The sequence below is a fragment of the Pieris napi genome, chromosome 7, assembly GCF_905475465.1.
Source record: "Pieris napi chromosome 7, ilPieNapi1.2, whole genome shotgun sequence".
Lineage (NCBI taxonomy): Eukaryota > Metazoa > Arthropoda > Insecta > Lepidoptera > Pieridae > Pieris > Pieris napi.
The window spans coordinates 10,754,080-10,774,362 of NC_062240.1; the positions used below are offsets into that span (position 1 = coordinate 10,754,080).

The 20,283-nt window shown below is 35.2% G+C and overlaps 1 protein-coding gene across 4 annotated transcripts in view; it reads right to left on the minus strand.

The window, feature by feature from the left end:
* Nucleotides 1-20,283, minus strand: part of LOC125051385 (ankyrin repeat and fibronectin type-III domain-containing protein 1) — a 141,440-nt gene that overhangs the window by 8,370 nt on the left and 112,787 nt on the right. The window contains exons 2-6 of one of the 4 annotated variants that reach the window (XM_047651656.1): nucleotides 18,481-19,244; nucleotides 4,173-4,313; nucleotides 3,970-4,048; nucleotides 3,195-3,298; nucleotides 802-982 (exon numbers count right to left, since the gene is read on the minus strand). In XM_047651656.1, the coding sequence (XP_047507612.1) occupies nucleotides 802-982; nucleotides 3,195-3,298; nucleotides 3,970-4,048; nucleotides 4,173-4,313; nucleotides 18,481-19,108 (1,133 nt within the window). In that variant the 5' untranslated portion in view covers nucleotides 19,109-19,244. The remainder of the gene's footprint in view (nucleotides 1-801; nucleotides 983-3,194; nucleotides 3,299-3,969; nucleotides 4,049-4,172; nucleotides 4,314-18,480; nucleotides 19,245-20,283) is intronic. The other 3 variants (XM_047651660.1, XM_047651659.1, XM_047651657.1) reach the window with 3 other exon arrangements.

Here is a 20,283-nt window from a genome sequence, read left to right on the forward strand (position 1 = left end):
TCATCTTAATATTTTATCTTAATACTGTATATTTGTGTGTTGGAATAAAAAAGAAAACAATATATTACATTACATTTTAAGGTTAAACAAAATATGGGCCAGTCGAGACTTATGTATGCGTATGCGCATACGCTAGCGCTAGTATGACTGGTACTTCAAACATCGCATACATTTTGTAATTTCTTATGTCTATTATGAATGTTACTGTTAAAAATAAAATTGGAGCGTTCTATAGTTTTTGGTTCGTTTATACTCTATACTTAGTTACTTCCTTTTGATGACTTTGATAAAACTGATAGTACCTATCGTAATCTATATATATATAATGAAAAGGGTCTTCGTTTGAGGCTCAATGACGCCTAAACCACTGATCGTATCGACATGAAACTACCACCATTCGATGCGAAATTTTTCCTAGATGGTTTATGGATATTTATTTATTAAATTCCAACGTTCCTTCATTTTTTTATTGCTGTTTTACTTTTATGAAAATTTATCCATACGGACTTCACCGCGGAAACATTCGGGGAGGCTTCCTAGAACCTCTAAACGTCAACATCTGTTAAAAACTCGATTTTCGAAATATTTCAATTTTCTTAGCGGGAAGTTAAAAAGAAGAATAATAAAAATATGAAAAAAAATAAAATAATGAAACATAAAATTTATTTTAATTCGCCCAGCAAAGCGGGCGCGAAACGGCTAGTCTCTATTATATTAACACAATAAAACTTTTTCAAGAAGTAAATGGTTATTCAATTACACTCTACAAACAGTTAGCATATAAATCAATTTGATACTTACTTGAGAGTCCTATGTCGTCTGTCCCAGTGTTGTAACTGCTTATCTCTTTCGGAAGCAGCGCCTGCGCAGCCTGTAGTAGTGGGTGGTAATGGCTCGCGCGTACCGCCTACCTCGCGTAGACGAGACTCTGCTTCTCGACAAAGTTTTCGTAAGTGCGCCCCGAGTGCTTCTGGTGTTTTGACTGAAATTTTTACTTAATTATAGTGCTTTTACGATACTAAGACGATTATTGACGATATTAAGATAATAGGAGGCTCAACTTGGACAAGAAGAGCTAATAACAGAAAAGAATGGAAACAGCTGGAAGAGGCCTACGTGTCACAAGACACGCTGATTACCAAAAACGGGTCATATGATGTACTAGATTAAGTTTTATTTATGTGTTAGAATTAAGTGTTTTTAAATGTAACTTAAATAATTGTTATTACATTGTACTGGGTGTCAGCAATAAAGGCTAATCAATCAATCAATAGTGCTTTTAAAATATATGCCACAAAATTTTAATATAAAATAAATTAGTGTCGATTGGAACACAATTTTCAAACTTTAATCATAAAAATAAGAAAATAATCATTAACGATAATAATATAATGATTAACAAAGGTAACTTAGAAAACTGAAACACTGAGAAACCATAAAACTAGTAGGCGAGTAGTTGGGTATTTATGGAACATAAGATACAGGTATCACTTATTCCACGTCATTAAATTTGAATTTGTAGGCATCCCTACTCATCGGCAAAGAAGACAGAGGGTGTAGGTAAGATTCGAACCAGTGCCAAGTATGTCAGCCGTTTGTTAAAATCTAACACATGTTGGACATAAGGGAGTCATACTTATGCTTGTCAATCTTCAATTAAGATATTTAGAATCAAAGTGTTAGTCAAGATTTATAAAAGAAATACCAGTCGGAACTGTTTAAGTATCAAATTTAAACGATGTTAAAACGAATCCCCACTCATAAAACATACATTTAATTATTTAATGCAATCCTCCTTCTCTTTTCATCACAGCGTTAATGCAATTTGACGGAAAGGGACACGATACTACTTAGATGTTGGTAAATTTGCGGTGATACTCTCGAAACACAGTACTTCAGTATGAGTATTACTAGATGGATATTGCTACGTCGATAAAATTCTATTTGCTAACCTCACAGTTGGAAAACCGCTCACCTATGTTAGCTTGGCACTTACAGAAATTTTATACTTGTTCCGTATTTGTTTATAAATGTTTGTTGCTTTTTAAATATTGGCTTTCAAAATTTGTATTTTGTATATAGGTGGATACAATTAAGGACAGTTTTTGAGTTTTACACTAATTTTATTTTTTATTTTATTGATAAAAGCTTGCCAACGCTAGCACACTGATACATTGGTAAAAGAATCACAATATACAATTTTAATGTGACAAGCACTTATAGACAAACATGACATACACTAAGGGATTTTTTATGGAACAGGGGGCAAACGGGCAGGAGGCTCACCTGATGTTAAGTAAGAGCAGCGAACGAGTACGTTGCCGACCTTTTAAGAATTGATACACTCTTTTCTTGAAGGACCCTAAGTCGAATTAGTTCGGAAATACTTCAGTGGGCAGCTGGTTCCACATTGCGGTGGTGCGCGGCAACAACGCCTTGAAATACGCTCAGTTATGGAACGGCGGACGTCGAGGTATTACGGGTGGAATTAATTAATAATACAAATATTAAACAAAAATCGATTTTTAAGCGTGAGGGGAGCAACTGTGGATATCCAGACTTAGCTCGTTTATCAGAATGCTCAGTATGGACATCCGTGACCTTTGACCAAAACGCGTCCTTGGGAAGGGAGGGATAAATGGAATGATGGATTGCCTGCGCTATGTACACTTGATTTGTCTGTACTGCCACTTTGTAAATTAAGTTTATTAGATTGGTACATCCTATAGGCGCTTATAACGTCAAATCCAACAGCATATGAAAGCTATAGTACGTGTAGTCCCCGTTAATTTGGTATCGCGTACAATCGAACAATTTTTTTACATTAGACCCATTCGGTCCTTAAATCAACGTATTCCATCAACTTCAGGGCCTCAAAATGTTAATGATAGACCAAACCGTGCATTTATTACGAATAAACAACCAGCGCTACAACCTTTTTAGGTTTGGGCCTCAAATTTCTATGTCTGTTTTATGATCATTTGTCAATCAAGCACGTCGGTTTTCTCAAGATGATTTCCTTCTTGATGTGCACATAGACGGAAAGCCCGATGGTACATTCGGAGATCGAACCTACGACCTCAGGGATGAGAGTCGCATGCTGATGCCTGCAGATGCTGACAAATTAAACTCGGAACCCACTGTCGTGTCGTTTCACACAATCAGTAAAATTAAGTTAAGTGTCAAAGACTTACACTGTCCACCATCTTTAGCACCAAATTCCATAAGCATGGTGGCGAGAGGACGGTTTCCTGTGAGCACTGCCACGTCCAATGGAGACAGGCCATCCGTGTTGATGCTGTAATCGATATATACACATTATGCCAGGTGTTCAAAAATATCCGTGTGGTAAAAATCATTTGAGACGTCGGAATATACAAGAATTCATCTTATAAATTCGTTGTTATTGTTTCGTTTTCGCCAATCTATTTACTATTGCACATGAATTAATATACTAAAAAAGCTTATTTACACCGACCTAAATTTCTGGGTTTTGTGCCTCGTACTTTAGTAAATTCTATGTAAAGAATTTCTATGAAATTCTATGAAAAAAAAAATATGGCGCCTCTCAAGGTTAACCTCAGATTACTGAATATTTCATGATCATTTTTAAATCTAATAGGCAAGTAGGTGATCAGCCAGATCCAGCGCCTGACACACGCCGTCGACTTTTTGGGTCTAAGACAAGTCGGTTTCCTCACGATGTCTTCCTTCACCGTTCGAGCAAATGTTAAATGAGCACATATTCTAGGGACACACACAAAGACTTACACACACAAAATCTGTTCATAAATTGTTAGAATTAAATGTCTAATTTAATGTCTGTAAAGCTAACACAACAAACCGAATATTTATGCATTAAAATGAAAACAACACAACTAATAAATTGTGTAAATTGTCAAATGAATTTTAAGGTTATGTGCGTTTTAATATAGAAATGTATGTTTATTATAAAAATCAAAAACCTACCTATTAACATCAACATCTGTGGAGTCCAGAATATTCCTAGCTTTGTCGAGGTAGCCATGTTCCACTGCCGCAAACAGCGCTGTAACAAACAAGTAGACATACAATTATTGTGTCCAATAACTTCAAAAACAAAATTATGGATTGTAATGGAAAAAACAATGTATGAAAAAAAATTAAACTGTATAAAAATAAAATAAAAATACCCTGCTGGTGTATGTCAATCTGCGTACGGTTGTCTGTGTGTGTATCGATGTCTCTTGCGCGTGGGCGGGCGGGCGGCGCGCACGCACTAAGTGAAGGAAGCTCGCCCGCGCATCCTTCCACCAGTGCCCCGTAGTGTAACTCTGTACGCGGGGTGAAATGAACATAATATAACTTAAAAGAAAAAAACATAAAACGAAACAAAAAGATGATGAATTGAAACCAAAAAGATAATATGGCTGTGTTTTTGAGACTAAAGGGAGGAAAATAAAAATACAGCGTTAAGTTTGATTGACATTGCTTAGGAACATCTCTCTCTTCATGTCTGTCTTCAATCAAACACATTATTTCGTCTTTCATTTACATTACAACTACCCAGGGCGTATGCTTGATTATCATTATAATAAAGCTTAATAACTGAAAACTAATTCTTTCCCTTTAATTCTAGTTTTCTGAATCTGAAGCTTCAAATAACGAACGTAAATAGTAGAATCGTTTGTCTCAGAGAAAGCTCTGAAATTGTGTTTACGCTGAGAGACATTGGAAAGAGTTTAATTTAGGGCAATCTTACAACAACTTTCAGACATGGGACAAAAATACAAGGAGAACAATAACGAGAAGTTTCGATATTTGTTTTATAACGTATCCCATATTGAATATTGTATAAATATTGAGGAAAACCGCAAATTCGTATCAACACTTTTTTAGACGAAAGAGCACTTTGGCGTAGAGTGCAATCCTAGTTTGCCTTTTAATCAATTATATCCTATGACTAGTGATAAACATGATCAATATTTTCGTAATTAATATATAGTTAATAGTTTTAATAACAGTTAACATATAAGTTCATATATATCGTGTACTAGTATATAATAACATAAACTTAACGCAGCTTAAATTAAAGTACCCGATATCAACGTATCTAAACGTATGGTTGTCAGAACTGCAAATTACCACTTCTGAGAGTTGAGAGCGAGATTAATAAAAATGTCTTTTTTTGGTAGCCCTAATGCATTTGATTTATTAAATCATTTATTTGTTCATTTTCTTCTATTGCCCTAATTTCCATTATATAATTTAGGAAAATCTTTAAAAAATTCAATACTCAATACAATCAACACTAATAATCAAGTATCAACCATTGAGTTTAAGGTTTAATGTCAGACTTATACTAGGATGTCGGCTGGAATAACTCTAGGAAGAACAGTTACGCCGACGGTTTAAGTTATTCCGTTTATTAGTAGACATTTTGCTTATTCTTCGTTGGTATAACATTTCATACCACGTTTATTTGTACAACTACAGTCTGTAGCATACTACTCTAGCGACATAGATACCTATTCAATCTGACAATAATATTTACATATTATATCATATATTAATTAGATTATTCGTGGAGATAATTGGATTTGCTATCTATGCGGTGGCGGAGTGTTGTGTAATTAGGCTTATGGACCCTATAAGTTATTGATCAATGACTTTCTGATTCCTGATTTATCGAATTGGAAATAAAAGATAGTTTGTACGAACCTTGGCTGTCTAGATTTTTCTATATTACTTACATAAAAACATGCAATGAAACCAGCACATCTATGACTCAAAATCAATGTGTATTGCCATTAAAGATGATACAGCAATAAGGTCAAGATCAAGGAATGTAGAGTCAGTGTTTGTATAAGAAATAATAAATGTATCAAAAAATCTAATTAAAATTCTTGAGGCAATCGTGATAGCGACATCGTCCGAATGAAATTATTAAATTATCTGACTTTCAAAGCTCCAAAAGTTCAAGCGGAACTTTTGATGTTTGTACCCTCTTAAGAAGTTAGAAATCTTTTATTGGCTCCAATAAAAGGTTTCGATTTTCAAAAATCATAAAGACGATTCGATTTATACATAACTACTTTTTACGTTACGAACGTCAGTCGTTATATAACATTTTAAATTTAGAATAAATTATAGCAGTAAACAAGTTTGGGCTAGGTACTGTACCTACCTAGTCCTAACTTGTTATTTCGTTTTCCAGTGTTATTTCGTTATAACCCCACGAATATATACATTGTCTGTTCCGTGGTAAGTGCACCACTTCGTGCATACCGCATTGCATTTCAAACACGCAACCAACAACAACCGCAGTCACGCTTCCTCTATAGTTTTTGCTTAATGTTTAAAGATACGACCCCCGATTTCCCCCCTCTGATAAAATGAGGTTTTAGTTTAAGTTTCTATTTAGTTTTAGTTTTCTTACTGTTTGTGTTTTGTTTTTCCTTTCTAACATTATGTAAGATAACAGAAGTTAAGTTACATATTATATATAATTAGAAGCGCGTATGTATGTGTGTAAAATTTGTGACGTCATATTTTTTGTATCTTTTAAACAAACATGTTGTTTTAGGACATATAAATATGAATTAGTAAATGTTCCGTTGAATCGAGCGAATGGTGTTTTTATTATTGGTAACACCCCAATATTCTATATAGATAAACTTATATTTTATCTACACATAGACGTATTAGAATACCGTAGTTGACGTAATATATAATTTCATACAATATTTTTATAATGTAAAATAAAATAAATAAATCAGTGGCGCTACAAGCTTTTAAGGCCTGAGACTTATGTATCTGTTTCATGATCATTTGTCAATGTAGTAGGCAAGTAGGTGATCAGCCTTCTGTGCCTGACACAAGCCGACGCCGTTTTGGGTCTAATGCAAGCCGGTGTCACGATGTTTTCCTTCACGGTTCAAGCGAATGTTATACGCGCACATAGACAGAAAGTCCATTGGTGTACACAGGGGATTCAACCTACGATCTCAGTGATAAGTCGCACGTTGAAATCACTAGGCCAACACTTGCTTAGAACGATTTTAGATGCTAACCTTATCCAATCAAAGTCAGAACCCATTTAAAACTAAAATATTTTTTCGTTCGAAGTAGAGTATAATATTTTCGATTAATTGTCTTCACGGTCATTTTAGTGCGTTTAAATGGAACTGTATCTATGAATTTACACACCGTACATTTTCGTACACGCGAACTCAATTGAACCTAGTTACTAAAGGCCGATTGACATTATCTTAGTGTTTAGGAGAGTGCTTTAGGATAGTACTTTAGTTGAAACATGTAAACGCTACTTGCTTTAGTAAACGCTACGCTAAAGAACTTGCCTTTCAAGTTGTACTAAAGCACTCTCCTAAACACTAAGATAATGTAAATCGGCCCTAAGACAAAGCTGTTTAGTAAGTATATTTCATCGAAATTAATTATGAGATACGATTTTATATTCCCTACGTCAGTCACGACGTGCGATGAGTGAAAAATACTTTTGACAGAGATTCTCACAAAAAGGCCCCTTATACTAAAGGCACAAGATTCATAACTGCGATTTAATCGACCAAGGCTCCGACCTTATAGGATCAATAGCCTTATTTGGCAAATGATACATGTCCAAGACAAGGTGAAATCAACCATTGAAATAATAAATAGGTATGAATGTGTTTGTATTAAATTTCTTCCTTCTTTTTTGACCTTCGGAAAATGTATGTTTAGTATCTGTTCCTCAGCTTACATGACTGACTTTACATAAAATTGCTACACTACATATAAAAATAAAATAGATTATTAAAGGGACGATGGCAAGCGGGTAGTGATGGAATTGATCCCTTGGAAGATGAAACGGGCTTTGGTACGGGAAGCTACTTGTGTGGACACGTTTGCCCCGTCTTACCTCCCTCGGACGAGCAAAAAAGCTGGGGCGGCCGCAGAGCAGACGGAAAATAATAAACGGTAGATACTTTTGGGCCGTGGGGTTTAAGTGCACAGACTAATATTTACGTTGGCGCCTGGTAGAGAGTACCGGTAACCCCAGAGCTGGTGCTTTCTTTGATCAACGAAAAATAATCGCAATACAGCCAGGAAATACTGCCAGCGTTAAAGGTACAAAGGTTAATAGTACCTATACTGCCACGGGGACCAAACTTTTTAAATTTGATTTAATTTTCTTTTTATTATTTTTACTATGTAGATTAAAAAGTAGTTAAGAAAAAATTATACAAAAACGTATAGGCTATTGTAGTGGAATCCGCACTTAGACGCACATTTGATCCGTTGTGCGTTAAGGAATTAATTACTGCGTAATTAAGCCAGCCTAGCTCCAGAAGCTCAGAAGTTTCCTCGTTGGGAAGCCACAGCCACGCATTCCAGGACTACGTGGGTGACTGATTCCTGTGCACTAAAACCGCATGTGCATAAGGGACTGTCGCGTCAAGTACAAAGAGCTGTGGCCGGGACATTGTATGTCTCCACGACCAAATAAACACGTGTTAAATGCGCACTAATTATATATACATATATACTAGCTGACCCGGCAAACGTTTGTTTTGCTATGTATATCATTTAAACATTTTTTTAATTCAATAAAAATAACTATCTACTATAATAAAAAATAGGAATTGATCGTAGAGGGGTGACAATTAAGAGTTTTGCCTAAAAATTAAAAATAAAAGTTTAAGGATGAGACCACCCTTAACATTTAGGAGGATGAAAAATAGATGTTGTCCGTTTCGGATGAGTATGGGAACCGAACATTATGACACGAGAATTTTATATATAAGATATATTTGTTAATATTATTCCCAAAATGATAACTCAAATAGTCTAGTAGTATGTTAGTTTAAGTACTTGTCACATTAAATATATCTCCCAAAGCTCGAGAAGGTAAAAGGATAATTTCCTAATTCCACTCAGGCGATGGCATCAGCCTGTAATAAGCGAGATATTTTGGTGGGACGTGATCACGACGTACTGTTATTTCAGTACAATTTACTGTAATGTTTAATAAAACAGCAGTAGCGTGAAAAACCCGATTTACTTAGTTTATTATGTAATTTATGTCAGTCCTAAAAAAGTGTGTACTATCATAGTACAATATGTTTTTCTTATCTTGCCTACAAATTATTACTGTTTTAAAGTTTTTTTTATATTAATAAAAAATATCTTTATTAAACATATTTCATATTTACAATCAAGTATGTACAGTATTTACAATTTTCTTAACCTACAAAGTAATAATAAAAATATGTAATTAAAAAGAAAATCAAAACAAATTTAAAAAGTTATTTAGTTTAGTTTTTTAAAGTTATTATTTTTTATTTTTTTATTTATTTTGTGGTGGCTTGTTTAATTTTTTCCCTTGCTAGTTTGCATATGTTCTAATAAAATTTGATGTGTATGTGTGTAATATTTGTGATGTCATATGTTTATGTATAATTTTATGCATACACGATGTTTTAGAACTTATAAATAAATAAATTTGAATAGGTCTATTAAGTATGAGGGTGTGCAATTATTTAATATAACCGTCTAAAATTGTGCCAAAAAAAACGTGTCAACTGTTGATTATCCTTCACATAACAGAGGGCAAACGGGCAGGAGGCCCACCTGATGACCACACCATTGACACTGCCACAAGATATCACAAGTGCGTTCCGGCCTTTAAGATTTGGTACGTGGTTCATGAAGCACCCTAAGTCGAATTGGTTCGGAAATACTTCTATGGTTCCACGTAGAGGTGGTGCGTGGCAAACTGTTTTCAAAACGCTCAGTCGTTGAAGATATAGAAACCTACCTTATTTTTAACGTAATGTTTCACTTTCCTCTCGCGATGTGCGGAGGCCGCGAAATAATCTAAATAATGAAGCATCATTATGTAAGCACTCCGCAGTCAACTTAAACGCTCACACCACACTTGCTCTTTGACTCATTAAATACTAAACACGTAATTATTATTTTATGTAATACTTGTGCCACTTTTCACGGCCCGTTTATTTTATGGATTTCCGAGGTGTTCATTAATTTATATACGTTTTTCGTAATCGTGTCAAAGCTTTTCTATACTTTTTATAAGTGCTACACTTTTCAGCTATACATATTTGTAAAACTAAAAGGACCTTACAAAATGAGAATTAAATACCCCAAAGCTGGTGCTTTCCTCGCTCAACTAATTAGTATAATATATATGTATACGCAATACAGCGAGGTAATGCTGTCAGCATTAAAGGTATCGGGTGTTTTTTTTAGAGGTATAGAACTTTAAATTGCAATAAAACAACGATGGATTATTGGAATGACATGATTTTTTTTTATTTAGAAGATAATCTTGTGGCATTACATTTTAAATATAATTTCTGGCAAATGACTGCCACGGCTGGCTCGGATATAGTCCAATCTGGATGTCCAATTTTCCCGTCCGTTGTTCCCGATTTTCATAAGCGAATTTTGTTTAGCGATGAAGCGCACTTCTGGTTGAATCCTACGTCAACAAACAAAACTGCCGCATTTGGAGTGAAGCTAATCCTCAAGTGTATGTCGAAACACCGTTACATCCAGAAAAACTGACTGTTTGGTGCGCTTTATGGGCTGGTGGCAGCATTGGCCCATACTTCTTCAAAAACGATAATGGCCAGAACGTTACAGTCAATGGTGATCGGTATAGAGACATGATTACTAACTTTTTCATTCCTGAATTGAAACGTCATGATGTCCAAGAGCTGTGGTTTCAACAAGACGAAGCAACATGTCACACAGCTCGTGCCACAATCGATTTATTGAATGACACGTTTGGTGACCGCCTAATTTCGGACCTGTGAATTGGCCTCCAAGATCTTGTGATTTAACACCGCTAGATTATTTTCTGTGGGGCTATGTAAAGTCATTGGTCTATGCGGATAAGCCACAAACGCTTGACCATTTGGAAGACAACATTCGCCGTGTTATTGCCGATATACGGCCACAAATGTTGAAAAAAGTCATCGAAAATTGGACATCCAGATTGGACTATATCCGAGCCAGCCGTGGCAGTCATATGTCAGAAATCATATTTTAAATGTAATGCCACAAGATTATCTTTCAAATAAAAAAAAAATCCTGTCATTCCAATAATCCATCGTTGTTTTATTGCAATTTAAAGTTCTATACCTCTAAAAAAAACACCCGATACAATGCCACAGGGACCAAATTATTTAAATTTGTTTTATTTACCTATTTATTCATTTTTAATTATTATAACTATGTAGGTTTAGAATGTTTTAAACAAAATACTTGTGTGTTGGAAATAAACACTTTGAGTTAATTAATATGTTTCTATACAAATAACAAACGATACTATATGTAGTCCACGATTTTAAATTCCGAAATTACTGCTAAAACTGCAGTTATAATTCCTCAACAAAAGGCGTTATTATGTGTATTAAACGGTTTCTATATAAGAAAAGTAACCATGGCAACGCACGATACTATATTTAGTCCACGATTAAAAGGCCTGAAGTTGTTAATACTGAGCTATTCACTAATGTAAACGAGAAGAATAAAACCGCTGATAAATAAGGACACAATAAATTTAAAAAAAGGAGAATATGAAAATTTGTATGGTTAAACGTTGTATTAACCATATGCTTCATTTTCCATTGTAGACAACGACTAACAACAATAAAAGATAATAAGTAAAATTGTTTTACAATCGAACAAAACGCAATCAATTGTTGTTCAAATTCCCATTCTCACTATTCATTAACATTTCACCGATTCGCCATTTATATTTCAATTGGTACTAATAATGAAGCTCATTTACGAGTATTGCATGTCATATAACACTTATACGGACGGATTCATGGTCATTGTTATGATAGTAAATAATATTATATATAGGACATTAAGTTAAGTCAAATATTTGACCCCCTTTTTACACGCTTTATATTAGCTTCACCTGTATGTATATATGTAACCGACTCCTTCGGACTCGATTTTGACCCACATTAAACGGACAGATTTAATTCAAACTTTGTACACTTATAAAGAATCAGCGACAATATCATAATTTCATAGATTTATCTCGAAAAAACAATGATTTTTTTTTTTAATTCCACAAAGCAATACGATTAAATTGAGACAACACGTATTGCTGCTAGGACTAAAAAGTGGAAAATAAATATAGTTAAAAAAAACTAAAAAACACGCTTTTAAAGCACATATTTTTTAGTTTTTTTTAACTATATTTCTTTTATTATTGAGGGGAATGCATTTCCGCACATGGTGTGGAACTCGCTCTTAAGCCCTACCCACTAAATAAAAATAAAATAAAATATGTTTATTATGGAACATAAGATACATGTATCACTTATTCCACGTCATTAAATTTGAAGGCATCCCTACTCATCGGCAAAGAAGACAGAGGATGTAGGCCGAGAGAAAAAGCCGGCGTAAAAAACTCTCGGTAGGTACTCTTTTAAAATACAAAATTTAACACTAAACCCCTCCCACCAATCACGTCACTGTTGGGGTAACTTGGGGTCGCGTAGCAATCTACCAAGAGACCACATGGTCCTATAACCCCTAGGGACAGAGAGTCTACACCGCGTTCGGTCTTTCCGGCTCTCTTTACCTCATTTGAGCAACTTTGGGAGCGCTGCGAGAAACCTAATTAGCCAGCAGATCAAGCAACGTAAGTGGAAATGGATAGGCCATACACTCCGAAGAGATTCCAATTATATGCCCACGCAGGCGTTTGATTGGAACCCGCAAGGCGAGCGGGAGCTTGGCCGTCCCAAGAAAACCTGGCGCCGTACAGTTGCAGATGAGTAAATAATATAGCATCCATAACTTTTATTTAGAAACGAGAGCATAGTCTATGACTTCCGTATGTTCAAATCCATTACGTATTTGACGTACAAAAGTCAGACTCAGAGTTAAGATTCGTCTAAATCTTACCCTTATAGCCGGACTTGTTCGAACCGACTGAAGTATCGCGAGATCTATGAAATCTTTGTGTTTACTCAAACTCAAAGTAACTTTATTCATATAGGTATCCAATTACACATATGAACATCAACGTCAAATTGATTCTACGAGTTCGCAAGTCGAGGGCGAGAAGAACTGGCAAGAAACTGACCGTCACTCTTTTTAATCGCCAAGTTTTGAGTCATACAAACTGTTTGAAGCAAATCAATCCCAAGCATTAGGATCATTTAAATAATCGTCAAATTTATAAAATATTATCTTACTACTACTTCTTCCGCAGCTTCCGATAGTTTATTAATATATGTATGCCGTATTTGACATATCACTATGTGAGGGAAACAAAAACATTCAACGCATATATAATAGTAATAAATTACTTATCTTGCATGACTGATCATAAGTTTACGATTGAAAGTAATAGTAATAATAGCTCTCGATGCGGAAGCACCGCTGCGGAACTCGCCCGCTCACGACATTTATCATCGGAACTTATATTCAATGTCACGTATAAAAATTTAAATACAAACTGACCACATTTGAAGAAATCCAACCTCTTTTGACACAGCGTCATCAGATCAAGATGACTGGAGCACGAAATATGCATGTCACTTCATAGCACTTGTCTTCGCGACTGATGGGAGAGTCTCACGCTTTGACCATTGTTGGTACTGGGGCAGTCGGCGACTCCCCAGATTTGCGAAAGTTTACGGTTAAACGAAACTAATATTACCATTCTCATCATTCTTGTTAAACTGTATGCACTGAACAGTTATTTGACCTCGTAATAAAAAAATATTGATAATACTAAGGGCATGTATGATTTCGAAGGGTGTTTTTAGTTTAAAAAATAGATATCTTCGGGTTAAAAGCGTTTCTTAAAATCGAACAACGAAATGGTTTATTTCCTCAGTTCTATAAGCGTTTCTTATAAGATATCGCATTGAGACGAATTTGACTCTTTTCATCTCAGTAAAACACAATTTGACAGAAAGAGCAATTGTACATTACCTAACTACGATGAGTTATTTTTATCTTTACTTTAAAAAATACATGTTTATACATTAAATACTCAGCATTATCAGTTAATCCGTTTAGTTTTATAATATCAATTTTATCTTGATAACCTGTAAACTATGTTTATAGCTGCAGTACTGATAGGAGGCTGCGGCTATTTAGGTAATGAGGTGATAATTGAAAACCGGAGAGCCAAAAACTGTAATTACGGATAGTTAATGAGGGACCATCAAGTTACAGTCACGAAAAGGTCAATGTTTGAAGCCTGGTGGTAATTGTTTCGCAAGCATCGTGCGCTGCGTGCCTTACGTAAGGTTACACTTGAGATGGCAAGTAGGTTGCCATAATATTAATTAATTGGAATTTAATTATTGTATTACAATGAAAAAAGCTTGCAATCTTAATTATGAATGGCATTATATACCTCTACAATAAGATTGACAAAGTATCAACTTTGCTTAAATATTTATATGAATAATAGATTTGCGTGTGACTGGGGGCGTTGTCTTATTCTTAATACAATTATTTAACACGTTTTTGAATATTTTATGTAAGTAAAAAAGTATGTGAAAAAAAAAATATATTTAAAAAAAAGTATTTTATGTATCTTGTTGTAGGTCACACAACACTACCACAAGATCGAAGACTTGTAATTAATCTAATCTAACTATTCTTAAACTTCTATATATAGGCAAAACCAAACTTCCTAATAGAACGCAAATTTATTACATTTCCATAAAAATTCGAAGTTTTGTATGTTTAAAATAATATATTTAAATGTGAAGTACTCGCTTAAAATCTAAATTTATTTTAAGCACAGATGCGGAATTGGCAATTAGACGATAAATTTTCTGTGCTAGAAGGAATCATGTTTGAAACAACGGACCTTTTTGTTCGTTGAATGGGCTGAACAAGTTTTACTAATTGTTCCTGTAAAAATTAGTTAATTTTGTTTTTGTGAATATTTTTTATTTGTTTTTCCCTATTTATTTCTTATTTTTGTTTCTCGTGTGCGAATTCTTTGTTGGATATATATTTTTGTTGATTAAGGATCGCCTCTAAAGACCAGATTGTATTTTTTCGTAAATAAATGTCTTAAACCCAGGTACTATAACCGTTGCAAACTTAGTTAGCTTAAAAATATCCAATTGTAAGCCTTCTACTACAACTAACAATATTTTAAACTCACTAGATACAAGTGTCATTTAATGTCATTTTTGTAATGACATATTCATGTTACAGTCTAGTTTAATATTTGTTGTCAGCTGTTGTCATTTGTCAAAGTTAGTTTTTCACTATACGTCAACTTGTACTTGACAGCCTGTGGAAAAACAGTTTTCAATCATAGACATACATTTTATACACTGCAGTAATGTAAAGCAAAGCTCGCATATACAAGAAATTTATCTATTTACCACTACGGAGTTAACGTTTGCGCGGAATATAATCTGCAAACAAGATCAATTTACAATCCGTTTACTGCAGACTACTTTTGGCTCTCATGCTGTCATGTAGTCATTAGTAATGGCACGAATATTGTGATGTTACAATTATTAAATATAATACAGTATAACCATAGTTTTAACCAAAGGCTTCGATTGAAGTTAATTTCTTTAAAATATTACGTATGAGCTTTAATAGACTTTTTACGTATTTTTAACCGACTAAAAAAGCCCGTTAGAAGTTTAGAAATAAAATTATAGTTTTTGTTTAATTATATTACAAACACTTTTTATTTTCCACTGCAATTATAACCGTTATTGCTAAAGTAGTAATCATCGCGTGTTCTCACTCTTACAAAGTTTATTGCAATGCGTCAATTGTTTAAAATAAATATTAATTCCTAAACCATTGATCAATCCTTGATAGGGACATTAATGTGCCACTTTCTTCTAAATAAACATCGTCTTCTAAGCGACAGACAATCAGCAGATACTGTTTCAGAGCAGAGGAATCAGTCACCTACGTAGTCCAGGAATACTGTGAAAAATGACGAGAAAAATCCGAGCAATTTGGTTGCGTGAAGTCTCCGAAGTTGACTGGAAACTTGTGAGCTTCTGGTAGGAGCTAGGCTGGCTTAAATAGCCAAGACTTTAAGTGCGGAAACTGAGTTCACCTTACGTTGTAAATTTTTTTTTATTGCACACCGGTTTTAATTACAAGTCGTTAGAGACGTTGAGACACAGATGGAAAATAGAAAGGAAAAGTATGAAAACATGGAGTTTCACTGTATCGGAGCGTGGGAAAGACAAAAACAGAAGAGTAACGACCGACTGTTTGCGTTTGATTGTAATGCGTGTTTTCTCGCTTAATGGTTTTAGTAGAGTAATGCACCTGCTTACATAACTCAAATTAATTGTGATTAAAACGTTTTGTATAGAAGAGGAAAATGACATTCGCGAAATATTCTTACTACGTTTTTTTAATAACTCAAACTCAAAATAACTGTATTCATATAGGTAAAAAAGTACACTTATGAACGTCAACAGAAAATATGACAACTTCTATACTCAATTCTTTTCAATCCGAAAACCCCTTCTTATCTCAATAATCACTTCAAATTCTTAGGTCCTTCTAACTATATGTTACGCTCTTCTAATAGATGTTTATTCCAAATTCTATAAATGGAATTTGGACCTCAGCGGCATATCAACAAAGTGGATAGGTGGCAGGAGATGGGCGAACCTTCTCTCCCCTCTCCTTTCTATCAAAAGGCTTCTTAGCCTGAGGTGACCTGATCATAAATAATGACTTAATTTGAACAGTATTGTTTTAAAGTTACGGGTTTATTGTAACTCGTTAAATATGCAGAGTCAACGAGGCGTACAAACCGGGGCGGTGTAATCTCAAATTAAGGAAATTACACGAAGATATTACGACATAGCTCCGTGCTGTACACTATTTGAAGCGTATATCATAAATATTTCAATTAAAATAATGATTATCCTGTAAAATTCGCATTTAATACTCAGTTTCCATTCAGATGACATGAGCACTATTGAAAAAACTTGCTTCAAAATGGCTGTTTTGTCTGGTCATCGAATTCGGGATCGGCCAACTAAGTAACAACAAGTAACCTTTTTGCGCAAGTAAAATTATTGTTTCGCTTATTTATATGATAACATGCAGTCAAAAAAATGGTTTTCTGTTAGACTAATACTGAGGAAATTAATTGAAATACTAGTCAACATTATTTACCAAGATGTATGCACTACAAGCCAGCCACGTATAAAGTTGAAACCAATATATAAAAACTACTGAATATATGTATGATTTAAATCAAAACGCATAATTTCAGTGTGACTTAGTTTCCGATAAATTGTGTGGACTTTTAGTATACACACACATATACAGGTCAAATTTATTTTTAGAATATTATATAAAGCGATACTATACGAAACTCGAGTTTAAGCCGGGACCAATTCGGGTTTCATTGGCTTTGCGGCTTTTCGTAATAAAAAACGATTGGTCTACTAGATACGATAAATGATTTTGAAACGAAAACTTTCTACATAATTGGATCAATATAACCGGTTTAATTATTTATCATTGACACAATTGTATCTTAACTTTAAAACGCCCTAATATTAAAACCATCTAGATATATAAAACTAAAACTAAGAAGCATAACTAACATAACTAAAGAAGCATAAAAATTTACGTTCATTCATGTGATTTAAGCATAAGGTATACTCATTTTGATTTAGGAAATATAACATACCAAAATGGCCGATTTAGATAAAATCACGATTACAGATAAATAATTCGGTTAGGTTATCGTGATATCAATACGCCTATTAGCACTATAGTTGAATAACGTTTAGTGATCACCTGTTATGGTAATCGTTAGTTGACCGGACAGCGCCGGTCGACTTTACTGACCGGTTTCGTTTTTGTGCCCTTACCACATACAGCTTTCTTATAGGAATAATAAATTAATGGTAACGTAAGGCGATGTAATCCTTTTTGCGATTGTCGATATTGACTTACTTCCTATTGACCTTTAGGGTTTAATCATTTGATTCGCACTTTATACAAATTTTACACTTAAATTATTGTTTGTAGCGCCGAATATCTTAGATATTATGATAGGTTTATACGTACATATCTTTAGAATCTAAAAGATTAACAAAATACGGAGTAACCACATTAGGGCGAAAACTAAAATCACGCCCAGCTGAAATGGAAATTGGCAGGCCATATTGCAATGTGTACAGACAAAAGATGGACCGCCGAAGAGACGTGGGAAGACCACGAAAGCTGACGACATAAAGGTTTCTGGGGGAAATGGATGGAGGAAGCAAACAGAACAAATGGAAAGTTCAGGACGACCCCTTTACCGGGGGCCCATACTTCAGAACACGAAGTGTACAATGTACATCACACAATAACAATAACTAACGTAGACTAAGTGTATAATAACAAAACTAACACCCATCTGATTTGTAATTATAAAATGGAATCAAAGTGGCTTTATTATTATTATATTATTATACGTACTTAAGTAAGCCGAAGGTGAGAGCGGCAGCTTCCTGTCCTTGGGCGGGGTGCTGTAGACAAAAGCCTGGTTAACACATCCGCGGGATAGCACACAAGTATCACTCTCCGAACCACGACGTTGCCGTCTTCTTGCCTCAGGCGCAATGAGTTCAATTTCAGGTCTGTTGTTCGCTTTGTTCTTCTTGCCTTTATCGGGCGAATGGATATGAAGTATCGCCGCTGCCTTCGGTGGGATCTTCTCTGGCACCAGAAGCTCTTTCGCCGAAACACTTTTTTGCTTCTTATAAAATAGATCACTGAATTTCTTTTCGACCTTCTTTGGTCGCTGCGGTTTTAACACCAAGTCGACGTCACCGCTCTTCTTCCTCATGTTGGCGGGCGGATCGAGTTTTCGCCTGGTCATTGCGGGAGTTTGCCGGTAGGTGCCGTCGACGCCTGTGTACGCTACACTGTAATCCTTCTCCGCGAATAATTGCTTTGTAAATAGCAGTTGATCTTTCTCTAGGTCAGCCGGTGCCTCGTCTTTGGACCTCCAGCGGTTGCCGATCAGTCGCAGGGAAGCGCGCACGGAGCGTGAACGGCGCAGTCCACCCTGCTCTCTCTTGAACTTGTCGAGGAGGGTTTCCATCGCCCTGCGACGGGACAGGCTCGCCGCCCGCTGGGCATGGCACGCTAGATCGACTACGCGCACGCTATACACTCGATAGTTACGTAAGTCGTTCTGCTTCCGACGTTCACTCGCAGCGGCGTCAGGCGGCGCAATGCTACAAACGTCAACAAACAATTTAACTTCTGGTTCGACCCCGGAGCTCGGAAGCAGACCGTCACCTTTGCGGTGTGCCTAGGCGGCGCACTTTGATAAACTGTCCTCGTTGGCATGTATCGTCTGATAAGATATGTAACTATTTGGTATACACATGTCACTGAGATTTCGTGACGCATCAAATGTGTAATGAGATAAAAACAAAAGATCGCGAATAAATGAATGCAATAGATTGGTGTGACCGGTGACATATCGCTTTACACGTATCGCGATTGCTATTTTGATTGATGTTGAAACGATGAATTCACAAAACGATCGTGCAAAAGTAATATTGAAACATTTTAGTAACTGTAAGTTGATTTAAACTACAGCAGTGTTATAGAACTGAATGTCCCAGACCTTATGAAATAAAACCTTTTTATACCTCGGCATTTAAAAAGTATTATTATCAATATAGATTTTAATGAAAAGTGGAAATTAAATTGTAAAAGGTATTCCGTGGAACATTCCGAGCGCGCTTTACATTCAGTCCGCCGAGCTGCACATTTTTGTCTTTGCCTATTTTCTTTGACGTATTCAGTAAAATCGCGGCGTTCTCAAATTCAATTCGGGAGCTACACGAAATTCTTTTCTAAATTTTTCGTTTAAAACATCTGTACAAAAGCAAACGAAAACACTGAACAGACGTTTCGGTTAAGGAATAGTGTGGAGGCAATTAGAACATGTCTTGTTTGATAATTTAACGAGAAGAAACCTAACCTGTAATTTTTTTGGAAATAATTGTTAATGTACATATATTCTTATTACGAGTGTACAGAGATGTATGTCTATATGTGAAACTATATTTATTTGGAATAGCCTTCCTCTATTTAGGAGGAAACAAATCAGCCCTGCGATTCTGTAACTCACTTACGCAGGGCAGTCATTGAGTATGTCTACCGGTATTTTAGAAGTCCCGAGTCCCGCTTGCGTGTATCAAGTATGACTAATTTCTCTAATTACAAGAAATAAATTATTAATTGTCAATAGCTTCATTTGAA